The sequence below is a fragment of the Balaenoptera borealis genome, assembly GCF_965194805.1.
Source record: "Balaenoptera borealis genome assembly, chromosome: 8".
Taxonomy (NCBI): Eukaryota; Metazoa; Chordata; class Mammalia; order Artiodactyla; family Balaenopteridae; genus Balaenoptera; species Balaenoptera borealis.
In genome coordinates, this window is record NC_138865.1 from 3,835,218 (window position 1) to 3,852,320 (window position 17,103).

Sequence of the window (17,103 nt, forward strand, 5' to 3'; positions counted from 1 at the left end):
TATTTTTATAATCTAAGAAGTCTTGCAGTGTTTTCAGAGCATATATTATGCATTGCTATGAGATAGCTCAGTGACAATATAACTGAAAAACAGATATTGTTATGCTTTCTACTTTTTAGATTATAAAACTAAGTTCAGGATGGTGGAAGGACTCTTCCAAAGTTTCACAATTATTAACTAGGAAAACCAGGATTTCCGACTGGGAAAGGCCAGGTTTGCCAACAGCCTTGATTCATCCAAGGGCGTCTAATTATGGAAATTATGAGTCCCCAAATGTCCATAGACAGAAATCAGTGGGCCCAGGAATGCGAATGAGAAATTGTGCCTTTATTTTTACTAATATCTAATTGAAATTTAGTATTTTTCTATTAATGAATCCAGGCAACCCATCACAGTAGTATTATGAGCACCTGTAATTTTGTCACCAATAGAAATTACAGATAATTTTATATGACTTTTAAATTATTGCAAAATTCTCAAATATCATTTACCTTTACCACTAGTTTAAAATTATCAGAGCCATGGCTATACCTCACTGGGTAATGCATTATTAAAGATTTATATATGCTACTATAGCACACATTTATGTTTTGACATTTATTTCAATAGACATAGCTGCCTTCATAATTTTATATTTTAGTTTATGCATGTATATATACATATGTTGTTGTTATGTTGTTGTTAACCACTATTATGATTATTCTGAGATTGGTCACTAGGCTTTACCAGGTTGCCAAATGCATGATGGCAAAAACATAAAACCATCAGGGGCCCCACTCACCAAGTTATCTTTCTAGAATGTTGCTTGACTATTATGCAGGTGTTACATTATACTAAGTATTTTTTTTGTAACTTGGTTCATTACTTTACAAAATGAAAATGTTTCAATTTAAATCATTTTTAAATGCAGTCTTAGTTCTATTTGGACAAGTTTTGTTTTACCTTTGTTCAATTACATGCATATAAATTACCCATTCATCATTATCATGCACATGTAAAAACTGATAATCAAATATGCATGTGATAAAATAGATATTAAATAAAACCTTCCAGACTCATTTCTCCAATCTTAATAAATACAATTTATCACCATCCATTGGGAATTGTAAACATATGAAGAATGACACATAGTAATAAGTTATGTCCATATCAGAGATAAAATAAATAACACATTCCACTGAGAATGACAATATTATGGAAATTTGGGAAATGGAAATTTTTTCAGATAGCTATTCAATGCAATTGTAATCTCTTCTTATTTTCCCCAGATATGGTAAAATAAACAAATGACTGCCTTGATTTCTTTGACATCATCCACTATCCTGATAGCAAAGGTTTAAACTTTGCCTAGTAATACAGGGCAAACATCGTTTCATAAGAGACCTAAAGCAATTTAACCACTAATCAGCCTCACATCACAGAGGCTGATCACAGAAAGGTTCCTCTTTCATTCCTCTGCTCTGTTTTAAAGCCCATTCACTGAATAACCTCATGATAAAAAGGCTCCCCTGAAACTCATTCTTGGTCGCCCTCTGTCACAGGTAAATAAAGCAGATGTTTTAATTCAGAGATCCCGATTACTGTTTCCTCCTTAACGCATAAAGAAAATGGGCAGTGCATTTCTGTTTTCCCTTGGCCAGCTGGGGCTGCTGTGAAATTGGTCAGAAATTTTATTTTGACTGTTCTTTTGTTCCTCTCTTCTTTTCCCATGCTCCCATCTTAAAGTGAATGTGGAAGGAAATGCAAGGTGTCCAATGAAAAGACACAAAAATGATTAAGGGAAGGATGATTTATGAGCAAAGATTAAAGAAACTGAAGGAAGGCTGAGAGAAAAGTGAATAATTTTTTTCAAGTACTCGGTGAACAATTATGTGAATACTGATCATCTGACATCAATAGACATAGATCCCTATTTCAGTATAAAAATATACTGTAAATAAAGGGACATTTACCTTTCATTGCCCTCACCCCCAGTTTTAGCATGCTTCCTAAACAGAAAACTTGTCAATGTGGACCCTTCAAGGCACCCAAGGGGATGGATTAACAGGGTTTTCACGCAGAGGAAAGAACTGAGGATGCTGACTGCATCAGGTAAAACAGCTTTGGCTGCACCTCAGTTAACTTGTCGTAAACAATGACAACACACCCTGTATTTTCTCAGACAACCAGGATACAGAGTGGCTGGCTACAAAGCTGTTGGGTTCAGTAGCACCAAGATGTCACCAGGGCCCCTGCTCCCTTCCATCTCTGCTGTTCTCTGCAGGCAGCTTAGTTTCCTTAAAGATTGCCAAGCACCACAGTCATATGCCTCTTAAAGCAGCAGTGCAGGGACTGCTCCTTTTGGTGTCCTTCATTTCCAAGAAGGCCTTCAAAAACTTGCACCTACTTATTGGTCAGAATTGCATTGCATGCCCACATCTAAGTTAATCAATAGCAAGGAAAATGCAAATCCTATGACTCAACTAAGTCACCCTACATGCAAGTTGTGCAGTAGAGGATAGATTCATTAAACTTTTACCTTTCTATTAGAGAGGAAAGAGAGAGTTATGACATTGAAAAACATCAGCACTGGCTAAGAAGTTGTTTATAAATAGAAAATATAGGCAAATTGGTGGCTGTAACACCTAACTTTCTTCTCACTAGAAACATCTTCTAATAAAATTTAGAGATATATTTAATTAATTTCCTACTAGGTGCAGGCAATGCTCTCATTATTATGCTCACATTAACGAATTCAATCTTCACCATTACCCTTTGGAAGAAGTACCGCTATTATCTCTATTTTACAAAGGAGATAATTAAAGCAGAGATTAGTTAGGTACATTTCTCAAGGTCACACATTAATAGACACCAGAACAAGAGTTTGAACCCAAGTAGTTTGGCTCCATAGCCAAGGCTCTTAAAGACTCATCGGGTTATATATCAAATAGCATGTAGGTATATTTATTTACAAGTTTTATATTAAATGTAGGATTTCAAATTAAACAGTTGGGAAGATAGAGACCCTTTTGCTTTCAAAGTTTAAAGTAAGGTTTACTTTGGAATAATATTTTTGCTTCCAAAAGCTAAAAATGCTGTACAAAATATAAGAAATGTCTGCTGGAGGGCACTGGAGACCCAACAAGGTAGTGATGAATTATTGATCTGGGCAGAAGGGATAAAGATGGATGTCCAGGGCCAGACTGGGAATGTGTGGTTGAGGCACAAGAAAGACGGCACCCCAGGATGTAAGTAAAACAAGAAATTATACAAATATTCACAGGGATTGCATTTTAGCTACAAATAATCTCAGCTCCTGAGAGTGGGAGGAATGGGAGGAGTATTCCAGCTATTTGGGGGAAGGGGTGGGGATTTCCAGGAATTGGGCCACCACCCACTTTTTGACCTTTTATGGTCGGCCTTGGAACTGTCATGGCACCTATGGGTGTGTGATTTAGCTGATGTGTTACAGTGAGTGTATACTGAGGGTCAAGGTCTAGTGGAAGTCAACTTGTCCGCCATCTTGGACCTCATTCGTTCTAATCAGTTTCTGTCGTGTCCTTGGGCTATGGTATTCTTTTAAAGGTTGTGCCCTGCCTCTTTCCTGTCTCACAAGCAAAAGAAAATCTCTGGAAGATGACACAATCATTCTACCTAAATTTGAAATCAAATTATTTCAATAATAATTTTGAAAATACAATGTTTAGCAAACAATACAAAAATTGAAGTGCACATAAGGAGTAAACCAACATGAAATGGAAGGAGCAGAAACCACAGACACAGAAATTTACACACAGGGAAGCAGATGGTCACTGATACTAGGGACATGACTGATTTAATGGCAGACTATACAAATGTATCCATTTTCCACAGCTGCGTAACAAATCACCACCAATTCTGTGGCTTTAATATAGCACCTACTTATGATCTGGGAGCCCTGTAGATGAGAAGTGTGGGTATAGCACGACCCAAAGGGGTCTTCTGCTTAGTCTCCAAGACCAAAATCAAGGTGTGGCTGGGCTGTGTTCCCTTATGGAAGATCTGGGGATAAACTCACTTCCAAACTCATTCAGGTTGTTGGTCAGATTCCATTCCTTGGGGTTGTAGGACTGAAAACCCCAGTCCTTGCTGCTGTTAGAGGGTTGCTGCCCTGAGATGCTACAGTCCTCTGTCTGGTCCGTGTGGGTCCCCACATTTCAGAGTCAGCAACAGCAGGTCAAATCCTTTTTGTACCTCAAATTCCTCAACTTCCTCTGCATCAGCTTCTCTCTTCTGTCTAATCTGTCCTCTGTTAGCCAGAGAAAGTCTTCTGCTTTAAGGGCTCATGTGATGAGATTGGGCCCACCAGACAATCCAGGATAACCTGCTTATGTTAAGGTCTGTGACTTTATTTCCATTTGTGAAGCCCCTCTTGTCATGTCATGTAAAGTGTTCACAGATTCCAGGGATTAAGGCATGGACATTTGGGGGGCCATTCCTACCACAACAACTGGAGGGAGAATTATTTTCAGTAGAAAACATCCACATGAAATTATAGAGACAACAGGAGGGAAATGGGAATCAGGGCACATGGCATAGGGCAGAGAGGACCACAAACACCTAGTCAGATGCTACAAGAAGAGGAGAGAGAAGCCGTGTTTGAAGACATGGTGTCTGAGAGTTTTCCAGAGTAGCAAAGGCATCCAGGCACTTCTCTGAGCCCCAAGAAAGGGAAAGAGAAGGGAAGTCACAGGCAGGCACAGCACAGCAAGACTGAAACCGAGAGAAAATTCTTGGGGTGGGGGTGGGCAGAGGAAAAAGAGATGTACATTCGGAGGGGCAATGACAATAATGAGTGTTGATTTCTCAACATAAAATAATGGAAGCCAGTAAAACAACCACCAACCTAGATTCTCCAACACAGCAAAAATCTTCAAAAATGAAGGTAAACATCTCATTTCAACACAAGTATAGATGAGTGAAGGCTGATACTGGGTAAGCCTCTGACATGAGGCTGACTTGCAGAATAATCTTTTTTATATTAAATCAAACCCATTCATTCACAAAGAAGGAAGGCTGAAGGAAATGAAAAAGAGAATAAATGAATAAGATTTAAAAAAATGAAATAAAGAAGACCAACAAAGCCTAAAGTTGATTCTTGAATGTATTAAATAAATTCAATAAATTCTTGATGAGACTGAACAGCAGAAACAAAAAAGTGCACAAACAATAAACCTCACTGATAAGAGTGGGAAATCAATACAGTTTCTATGAATATTTAATGTTTATAATGTCCTTATAAAATAAGGACATTATAAACAGTTTTAAGGTAGTAAATTTGAAAAGTTAGGGGTAATGCTCAAAGGCCTAGAAAAACACATCTTATCAAAATTCAGAGCAAAAAGAGAAAAATTACACATCTTATACTTATTAAAAATATTAAATCTCACAATTTTAAGCTTTCCCTTAATTTCAGGCTCACGTGGCTTCACCAACAAATCTTATCACTCATCTAAGAAAGACATATTGCTGACTTAATAAATATTTCCAGAGAATATAAAAAGTGGAAACACTTATCCATCCATTACATGAGACAAGCAAAACTTTGGTATAAGAATCTCTTACAGTTCTAAGGAGAAAGTGACGCTCAGACAAATCTCTCTGTAGACATAGATTCAAAAATCCTAAAGAATATATTAATCAATGATGGAAAGATAAAAAGGGTTATTTAGAAAAATCAGTTACATTTCTAAAACTGACAACATACAGAGGTAAAGCAAAAATATACCTTTTATAATTGAGAGAAATGAATGTGGAGATATACTATATGCCATAATTATTGATTAAAATACTTAATATTTAGAGATGTCAATTCTCCCTGAACTGATCACCGTAAGAACAACAATTCCAATCACAGTACTAGAAATGTGTTTGCTCCGGGTGGCAACTGACATGCTGATTTTAACATAGTTATGTCAATACAAAGGGGAAGAGTAGATAAGACATTCTGGAAGAATAAGAGGGAGGATTGGCTATAAATGATATTGAGAGCTGTTTTAAACTTGCATAATGTAGGCAGTGGGTACTGGCTCAGTGACGGACAGGAGAGACAGAGTAAAATAGAGCCCTGGACAAGACAGATGTGTGTATAAACCCAGGCAGCACTGCACAGCAGTGAGGAGGGACACATCTTCAAATGTTGTCTTGACAATGTGATACTCCTTACCTTCTACCCTCAAAGAAAAAAGAGAAAAAAGTAAGCACCCTCGACCCACCTCGACACGCACAAAAACTTAATTCCAGGTGAACACAGATCTAATATAAAAGCAACACAAAGCTTTTAAAATATAATATAGGAGACTACCTTTACTATTTGGGTGGAAAATATTTTTTAAGCTAGACATAAAGTTATCAATCATAAAGGAAAATATGATTAATTATACTATATTTAAAATAATAATTTCTATTTATCAAAAGATACCAGTAGAGAAAAGGCAAGCCAAGAGTAAGAAATGATATTTCTGACACATGTAATCAACAAATGTCATCTAAGGAAATAATTTATGAAGAACTCCTCCAAACCAACGTACCCAAAGGAAAAACGCTTAAGAGACTTATAAAGGCTCTTCACAAGGGAGGATTTCCAAAAGGAAATGTTTTTGACCTAATTAGTGAAACCAAGTCCCCTAAAATCGAGTTCCCCTGCCGAATTTATGATTCATCTCTCCATCCAAAACTTTTTTCCCTTTCTTGTCCCCTCTGATCTTAATTCGGTGCTCACTGAACACTCATCAACCAGAGTCAGATGACTAAAATAGCTGTTGTCGATAACATCGTTAGCATACTAAAATTGTTATTCTAGACATGCACCACTATCATACAAACTCAGGTTGTGTCTCCAGGGCAAGATGAGCCCCAGCCATGGACCCCAGCCACGGACCCCAGCCATGGACCCCAGCCATGCACCACCCGGCCAGAGACTCAGAAACCGGAGACAGCCTGACTGCTGAAACCATGATGAAGCAAGGTCACAGAAATGTCCCTAGACAATGATTAACCCTAGTCTCTTTGTTCCTCCCCTTTAAAAAAATAAATAACAGCTACAGACCAAGGGGTAGTGGGTCTGATGCTTGTCTCTCACACTCTTGCTTGGCACCTGCAATAGACTCTTACTTTGCTGCGAATGCCCACTGTCAGGTTGGGTTTCTGCACCTCCAGCACATGAGCCCTTGCTCGGTTACATTAGTCAAAAAGAGATGTTCAGTCTCAATAATAATTAAGGAAATGAAAACTAAATCCACGAAGCAATCCTACTACCCATTAACCATAATTGCTGAAAGAAAGAAGTGATACAACAGAGACTCACCTACAATCCTACTGGGTAAGTAACCTAGTCTGACCGTTGTGGTGAACAGTTGGTAATTTATATTTCCTCTATTTGGTGATACTCTTATCTTATGACCCAGAAAACCCACTCCTGACTATAGACCCATCAGAGATACTTGCACACACGCACAGAACAAGGTGGGCGATTCTCTAAAATGTAATACTGAGCTAAGAAACAACTGCAGAATTACCCATATTCGTATAATTCCATTCATTTTAGTTTTTAGGGATACATGTTTAAGAAAAAAAGATCCTAAAAATCAGCAAGAACGTGATTAGCATGGAAATGAGAATGAAGTTTTGGCATAAAAAAGTAGTGTGAACAGGGATCAGAGGGAAGTAAGGGGGCACTTCCAGTACACAGGTAACTTTGTATTTTTTTTTTTTTACCTTGCTGGTGATTATGCTAATGTTGTAAGTAAGTTGGCGAGCGTACACTTTTGCACAAGATTTTATTGGGTATACATCGCTGTATATGCCATCTATCACAATATAGATGTGACACAGGTATCACGAAAATAGTTGGGGGGACAGTCATGTCCTATATAAATGAAGATGAATTTAAATCACAGTGGAGGTTTGGTTTATAACTGTGGGATGTCATATCTCAGCGGAATCTTGGAACTCATAAAATCAACCTCTCGGGCTTCCCTGGTGGCGCAGTGGTTAAGAATCCACCTGCCAAGGCAGGGGACACGGGTTCAATCCCTGGTCCCGGAAGATCCCACATGCCGTGGAGCAGCTAAGCCCGTGCACCACAACTACCAAGCCTGCTCTCTAGAGCCCACGAGCCACAACTACTGCAGCCCGCGTGCCTGCAGCCTGTGCTCTACAACAAGAGAAGCCACTGCAATGAGAAGCCCACGCACCACAACGAAGATCTAACACAGCCAAAAATAAATAAATAAAACAAATAATAATAAAAAAAATCAACCTCTCTTAACATTCAGAAAGTTACATGCTTTCCAGTGAGTATTGGTTCTCTATCGTTGAAGCAATTATATACAGCAAAAGTACTCCTTTTTTAGTTATCTGATTTATTTCAGGATTATTTCAATCACGTTGATTGAACCTCTGCATATGTCCTAGATTAAAGGAATATTTTTCTATGACAGGATGCCGAAAACCCTGCTGCCCCCTTCGAATTCCCCGTTGACCTTTTGTTTTGACTCCTTTTCCACAGTGACTACACAGCTAAATTCCGGTATTTTTACTCCACTGGAGAAAACAGGTCCTTCTAGCTGTGACTTACTTATTTTTCACCATCACTCGGTGAGTTTAATGGCTCCTGTCAGTAGACATTTCGGTCTCTCATCTTGCAAATGTTTAACTCTATAAACGAGGAAGTGTCAACCTTGATTTGTCTGTTACCCTGAAAGGGTTTCTCCCGTTCACTTGTAACACTTGCTTCTACCCAGCTAGAATGACAGCAGCTTTGGCACGAACAACAGCTTATTTGGCATTCAAGTTATATTAATGTAAAGTAAACACGCAGTGGGAAAGGAACAGGCAGGGACACTCAGTAAAGGGTCGCAGTGTCGGCATGAAGAGATGCCTGGGTCGGCACACGGCCTGCTGAGGGAGCCTCATGGTAGGCAATGACACCTCCGGCCATTTGGAAACTCTTAGGGCACCTCCATCCCCTTAGTCACATCTAGTGCAAAGCCTTCCAGAAGGAGGCACGCCCCGCCCAGAAAATGGAACGAGCTCTGAGTCCGCACACTCCGCTCTATGAACAAGACTACAGAAATAGCAGTTCGAGGGTGGCTGACACCTACGGTGGTTAGGGATGCTTGAAGAAAATGAAAAGTCTGAGAGCACATGCTTGAGTGGAACTTGACATTAGGGGAACTCCACCCTCAATTCTATTTGAATAATAAAAAGAGCAAAGGAGACTATTATTGACTCTCGTATTACTGTTAGGGCTGCCATAACAGCACACTGCAGGCTGGGCGACTTAAAAAACAGAGATGTATTTTCTTACGGTTCTGGAGGCTGGAAGTCCAAGATCAAGGTGCCTGCAGGGTTGTTTTCTGGTGACAGCCCTCTTCTGGGCACGAAGACAGCCGCTTTCTCTCCGTGTCCTCACGTGGCCTCTTCTCTGTGTGAAGAGAGAGATCTCTGATGTCTCTTCCTCATTCTATCAGGACAGCAGTCCTATTGGATTAGGGTCCCACACTATGCCTTCATTTAGCTAAGGTCCAGCATCTCCTTAAAGGCCCTACCTCTAAATATAGTCACACTGGGGGGTTAGGATTTCAACATATAAATGTTGGAGTGACACAATTCAGTCCGTAACACAAGAAGAGAGGAACGAGAATAACAATAATTTTTTATCCCCAGATTTTGATATGCATCTGAATTTTGATTAATATATTAAATGGATTTTGATCTTTATTAAAATAAAAATGTTCACATTTTTGTGTGTATTTCCTAAGGAAAGGTCAATACAAATATTTCTCAAGAAAATATTTCTGCAAATAAAAAAGGAGCATTTGACTGGCTATTAACAGAAGGTTGTTCACAGGGTTTCCTACCATGAACAGGGCTCAGAGAAAAATTAGAAGCAATACCGGAGTTTCCCTTCCCTGGATTGAATGACAGTTTTATGATGTGACTCAGCTACAGCCAATAAGCTGTGGCTCACCACAATATCACCCATTTCCTCGTCTCCTTTTTCTTGGCTTTATGATCTAGGAGTGTGATAATCACTGATCACATCCTCCGTGCCGTCAAATCTGGCCTTTTACCAAAGCCTAAGTAGTTTAAAAAACATTGTGCTTTAATGTAGAATTTGGAAGCTGATATTAAATATGAACAAATCAGAGCATTGTTCAAATGCTCGATGTCAGGTAGTTCTATGGCAAATATGATTAAAAATCACCAAGTTCTTGATAAATTTTGATTGCAAGGAAGACATATAAAATAGTGGGGTAGAGATAGATGAAATATTATTAATTACCTTGTTTTAAGTCTGGCAAACTCATCTTCATTATCAAACGTTATTCATTTTTAACAAATAGTTAGTGAATACTCATTCTGTTCCAGGTACATTCTAGATACTAGAGCTAACAAAAAAAGTAAAGAGAACACATTCCCTGACATCATGAGGCTAACTTCTATCTTTTGATTAGTAACTGAATGTATTATGATTGGTAACATGGAAAGATGCAATTAAACTGTAGGACTTGTTCCCTACTTTAAAGGGTCTAATATAAATGAATTATATGGCATGGAGGCAGAGGAAGGTAAATGACTTTAACAATAATTTAGGTACTGTCTAATCAAGTAGTGTCTGTACTAAATACGAATATGATTTTTTTTCTATAAGCATTGTAGGGGAGCAAATTTTGCCACCCCAAAATGTGTTTCTTTGGCATGAGAATTATGTTATGCTGATTATTTTTAAGAAACAGAACACTCAGAAAGTTTTTCTTTTTAACCTCCCCTTAACAGCTTAAAATAATTTAGATAGGGGGGATGCACCAGGAAGAGAGCTGCCACCTAAGGTAACTTTGTTTTACCTGAGAAAGACTTCTCCACAGGACAGGGTAACTCTTGTTGACCAAAAGTTTGCTCTTCCCTTCCCTTCAAAGAGGGTCTTCCTCCCTCTTTGAAGTCCCTATTAGCTAATAGCTATGGAGTCAGTTGCCTAACTCTCCTGAGTGCTTTATATTCTTATGGAGCCCCCTTTCATATGAAATTAAATTTGATTTTCTCCCTTTAATGTCTCGTGTCAATTGACTTATTAGACCAGTCAGAAGAACTGGGAAGGGTAGAGGAAAATTTTTCTTCCCTGACACCATACAAGAAATGTATACATAATGCATACTGTTTATAAACAAACCTAAATTAACTATAGACTCAGAATTTAGAATTGAATGAGTCCATAGTGATAATCTCCTTCAACTTTTGTGAAGTACGTTTTATCATTCCTAGGAAGAGATCATTCACAACTTCCTAAAAATATTATTTGACATGTAAATAACTCATAATTCCCTGGGTAAAATTATTTCAAAGTTGTTTCTAAAATATTACAAATAGATTTTTCAGATTATTAAATGAATTCATGCTCAAAATTTAAAAGACTGTACGAAAAAGAATGTGATGTAATGAATTGTGTAACAAAAAAATATTACCCATAATTCCTCCAGAAAAATACCATTAGAATTTTTTGTATATCACAATGGATCTTACATGTATGTATGCATGTATACGTGTATAAATTTTATTTTTTAAAAAATTTAATCATGACGTTCATATATTTTCATTTTCCTCTTATAAAATATTAAAAATTCCTAAATATCAAAGATATAACCAGATAAACATTTTGAGTGGTTTATGATTCCTTTTTCTAAAAAAAATATTAATTAACCAACTTCCTTTAAAAAGAAGACTTTGGGTACAATAAGCAATTTTTTTCTATGGTCACTTTTTGTGCTTGTCTTTTTACATTTTAGCTAATAATTTTCTTATATCAGTTCTTAGAAGTGGAATTGGTCTTAATGAGACTAATTTATTTTGGAGTTGTATTATTGATACATGTTATCAAGTCTTTCTTTAGAAATATACTAGTTTTAAAAACTGTCAGTATTGTATGACAACCTGTTTTTCCACATTGTAAAGTATACAGGGAATTAACTATTTTACATGCAGACGATAAAAATAGTTCATTGAAATTTGTAGTTTCGCTTTGATGAATAGAAATTTTAATGATGTTTTGGTGTTTTTTTCACTTGAAATGCCACTTATATGACATCAACTCGCTTTATATTCCATGCGATTAATCTTACTCTTATTTTGTACTATAAGCCACTTCATTTATTTACTATTGTTCCACAAAACATTTTACTATATGGTTGGGAAAATTTCTACTATTTTTGCCATAGAGCTGCTTTAACTATTTCTCCTTTAAAAGTTACTTTATAAATACTGAAATCCAACTGAAATTATTGTTGAGATTATATTAATCTTATGTATTTGAAGAGAGCCCACATCTGCATAATACTGAATCTTCTTACTGATAACTTGATATGTATCTTAAAGATTTTATGTGTCTCAAATATTTTATTTATCAAAGATATATTGCAGGAGAAATCGAGAATAAATCCAATCTGTTGAGGTTGTTCGGGAAGGAGATAAGGATTGTCGGGCAGTGGCTGAAGTACGAAGAACTTACTTTGATAGACACAGTTAAAGGACATGGTAAATTTAAAGTATAAAAGTTGTAAATACATATGAAGTCCCCCTTTTTGAGCTACTTAACAAATCATTTTTTTGTGCATGGTGCAGGCAGTAGTCAATGTAGTTAAGATTATTTAAGGATGGCTCTCCTAATGGCAAGGCTTCAGACAGACTTGGCAACTACGGTGTGTATTCCAAATGTACAGGTTCAACAAAGTAAGTTCAGCTGAAAACGGAAAATAAATGATATTCTAATGTTTAACCTGTAGCTAAAAGTTCAAAAATATATGAATGCGAGCCCACATTTCAGGCTAAAAACCACTGCTGCTAAGAGGTCAGAGGGAGTGAACTAGGTCTACATAACCAAAGAAGACAGCCCAAGAGAAAAATGAGCTAAAACTTGAACAAGTAGCTTGCAGGTATCCAAAATGCCATTAAACACATGGAAATGTGTTTAAGTCATTAGGGAAATGTAAATTAAAAAAATTAGAGGTTCCAGATTTTGGTAATGGTGGAATAGATCGTCAGACTGAACCTCCTGTGGACAATAAGGATAAAGCCTGAAAAAAAAATCTATTTGAAAGCACTCTAGTGTCACAAGAAGAAGGCAGAAACTGGAGAAGAGTCTACTTGTGAAAGACAGAAATGGCACTGAAGGACATTTACGCGTTTGTAGTTTTCTGCCTGAGGACCCTCTGCAGTGCTTACAGCTGGGGCGTCAAAGCAAGTGCCTTAAGGACTTGAGGTGTCAGTAACCAGTGGAGAAGCACAGCACAAGCACACTGTCAGTGGAGTAATCCTGCAATGAGGAGAAAGCTCCAGAGACTGTAGCCCAGCGGGATACTCACACTTGCAGAGGCCACAGAGGTAGAGCGTGCACACCACAGCTGGTCTGGGCCCACTGAGAGCATGTGAATTTGCAGGGAGATGGCATAAAAGATCAAGGAGAATGCCCAGGTGAGGCACCTATTGCCTCCAATTTCCCAAAACTTCCACAGGTGCAGGGTCTCCTTCTTGGTGGTGGGGACTAAGTCTTCCCCAGACTGCTGGAGGGACCTTGCATTGAGAATCCACCCACACAATCCCGGCGAACTTGATTTGGCGAGCAGACCTGCATTTTGTCAGGGTTTCTCAGCCACTCCTGCTGGTAGATTATGATAACATTACATCTAGACCTTAAGACTGAAGTTCTGAGTTGCTGATCGATCAGACATCACCCACACAGTGAAAATGTTGGATATCGGAAGTGTCCTATATCTTGACCCATCGCTGGTGGCAAATGGCAGGGGAGAACTGCAGACATCTATTGGAGGCCATGCCACTTTAGTCTTGGTCCCTCGTTGCCAGTGGTACAGAATATAGGGCATCGGTAATGTCCAAGACAGCAACCGAGGGCCCTCAGCCTGTGTGATGATTCAGCCCCACCCCCAGTATCTGGAACAGCTGGGACACTAGGCCCAGGGACTGAATTCAGTTCATGATGACCCTCTGTAAGCCTGTAGCTCCAGCCGCTCCTTTTGATTGGCACACAGGGCTACTGCCTGGAGATACTGTCTCTGCCATTAGGAGAGTCATCCTTAAATAATCCTAACTACATTGACTACTGCCTGCACCATGCACAAAAAAATGATTTGTTAAGTAGCTCAAAAAGGGAGACTTCATATGTATTTACAACTTTTATACTTTGAATTTACCATGTCCTTTAACCGTGTCTATCAAAGTAAGTTCTTTGTACTTCGGCCACTGCCCAGAGATATTATCACATCTCTTCTTAACCCTGCTGCCTTTAGGTCTTTAATTAGGGCTGTGATTCCCCATCTTCCCCAAATTGTTTCTGTTGGACCACCTGGGAGGGAAGAGGAGACAGTAAGGATCTATATGTCCCAATAGCACTTCTCAAAGGGTGCAGCTAACCAATTTGGCACTTTGGGATGGAGAAGTACAAGCATATGACACATTAATTTCCAGTATATATTCAGGGGTGGAGGCAACAACAGCAGAGCACAAAACTGGCCCAAAGGGCTCCTCCTAAAGGTCACCTTAACTTTCTCTGAGAACCTTGAGGAAACCCCATCACTCAAATCCAGATGAAGCAGCACCGTCCCCACCCCCTACCCGACACTGGATACAGTAGTGACTTGAGTCCCTGTACCCAGTGGAGTCATAAAAGTTTGAGTGCTCCTCTCCCCAAGTTCCTACCTATTTGGACAGGTGCGTATGTCACTCAGCTCCCCTTGGACATAGACAAATCTCAGCCCTGTTCCAAAAGGTTCTCCCTAAAGCAGCTGAATTCAAGGCACAAGTGTTGAAAGGGATTCAGGAGGCAGAGGGAGAGAAGGGTTCCGTGTCATCGGCAAGGGAAATTACTTCCAGTTTTGAGAGGCTCAATGGCTGCTCACAGCTCAAGAAAAATAACTTCCAATGTTTTTGGGCGACACATCTCCTGTATTCTCATCGCCAATACCATTTATTTATCTTGCTTCCTGAATTGGTTGCATTTCACTTTTTGAAAATTTATCAAATGTATAATTTGTTAAACATCTCATTCAACCAGAAAAGTTTGCTTTAAAAAAAAAATCTATTGGTACTTACTGAGCTGTATTTCTTCCATTTGCTTCTATTCTTCTCTGTACGCTACCTTCCTCTGTCCCAGGAGACTGAGCTATAAAGGTTGTATATGTGCATCCTTTATCCTCTAGCTTCCAGGTAAGTTTGGCCAGAGGTACGCACTGGTAGAAGATCCAGAGAGAAGGAAAAAATGGGAGAGTAAGGTCAGTATATGTAATACATGAGTCCCTTCATGCAAAATTCCTCATGTGGTCTGTGTCCTCCACTCAAGACCAAATCTCGTGTTAGATGGGCCTTTCAACCTACTCTTTCTTTCTTTTGTGGTTACTAGCCCTGGATCACCACCCTTTGCCATGTGGTTTTCCTAAACTCTGGCCACTTCTTTGTCAATGGTCTTTCGTAAAACCTCTTCCAATTACCCAGGTGAGAGGACTATCTCTTCTCCGCTATAACACGTGAATGCTTGCACCTTTCCTATGGGTAGGGCATATTTTACTCATTTATATATATAAATGTTATACCCACTGTAAAACTTTGAGGGAAGCTTGATCTCAATGTTAGTTCTAATTCTACGCCTGTGTTCTTTCTACTTAATAAGTATGGTGACAGTGGGTTTTTCTACCTTACCAGCAACATGAAGTATATCAATGCTGTTACATTTAGATTTTACAACTTCTCTGAAATACATTAATTATGAAATACCACAAATAATTATAAATTAAAAATTCCAAGTATAGCATGTAGAAAATAATTCTTAAACTTTACAAACCCTAGACTATACTTGAGCCCCTTTTTTAATACTCAGAAAATCCATAAAATTACATTTCTTCTTAGATAAGAATCATTTATTTGAGATGAAGAATGTTAAACTTGTTTTTCCTTATTTGCTTTTTAAACATCCAGGTATGATATAGTGTGATTTAAAATTTTAAGAAACAGTATCATCACAATACTATAAACTATAGAAAATGGAATGCAAATGCTGAAAGATTTTGCTTTAGATTAAATCACTTTGTATACAGCTGATCATATTGTTGTTCTAACCCTGTTTAAATATCATGTTTATATCCAAGCACTTTTATTTCAAGAATATATACTTTCCCCAAGGAATAGTGTTTATATTGCTATCTAGTTTCTGGTTATTATAGTTGTTTTGAATTCTGATACAAAATACTGACTTCTGAAGCCCTTTTTTTTTTTTTTTTATTAAAGATGGCTTGAAACTTCTTTCTTCCTATTATATTAAGTTAGGATTTTACATCTTCAAATATAATACTAGTGTGTACGCCTGGCAGTAAAGTTTCTGTTCTATGCTCAAAGGATTCATAGCTTCAAAAAAAAAAAACCTAAGAAACAAAATCAAAACTGACTGTCAAGGGGACAGTATGTGAAGTTACCAAAGGGGATTTCATTTCAATTCTTTAATGCCTCTTTCCAGCCAACCTAGTAAGCACTGAGGAATCTCAGTGGATATGATCATTCTATTTGTTCTTCCAGTAATTTAATTCATCTTCTTGAACTAGAATGAAGAGAGGTGATAAGCTAAACCATAGGGATTTTTTTAGATATCAAGTCACAAATAAAATCTGATTATGTCATTTCTGTCTTTAAAATGTATCAATGGTTCCATAGGCTCTTAGGACAAAGATAAAATAAAATCTTTCCCAAAGCTGATAAGCATCTTGACTCTGCATTTCCCCTCCCGAGTGTTCTTCAACTCCAGGGCTGTGCAGTGATTCTTGCTGATTCAAGGTCTTTGCATATCCTGTTTCTCCATCTGGAATGCTCTCCACCTGTTCGCCAGTTAAATTTTACCATCTTCTAATTTCAACTCAAGCTTTTCTTTCAAATAGTAGTTTAGATCATAGCCCTTTGTTCTCAGCTCCTGTAGAACCATGTTTCATATTTTCAGAATACACATCTCAGTTTGTATACATTATTGGTTTAATGTCAGTTTCCCTGTCTGGTATGTAAGCTCCTTGGGAAGAGGTATGTATCATTTTTCCC

At 38.1% G+C, this 17,103-nt stretch overlaps 1 protein-coding gene across 5 annotated transcripts in view; it reads right to left on the reverse strand.

Moving 5' to 3' along the window:
* LOC309633371 (uncharacterized protein) overlaps nucleotides 1–17,103 on the reverse strand; it is a 394,758-nt gene that overhangs the window by 209,621 nt on the left and 168,034 nt on the right. For 4 of the 5 annotated variants that reach the window (XR_014247465.1, XR_014247466.1, XR_014247467.1 and 1 more), the window contains one exon: nucleotides 11,736–15,257. Coding sequence is in view for 1 of the 5 variants with exons in the window: in XM_082402165.1 (XP_082258291.1) it covers nucleotides 9,430–9,445; nucleotides 15,121–15,257 (153 nt within the window). In the remaining 4 variants the exon portion in view is untranslated. Of the gene's footprint in view, nucleotides 1–9,328; nucleotides 9,446–11,735; nucleotides 15,258–17,103 lie in introns of those variants that run through there. The other variant, XM_082402165.1, reaches the window with a different exon arrangement.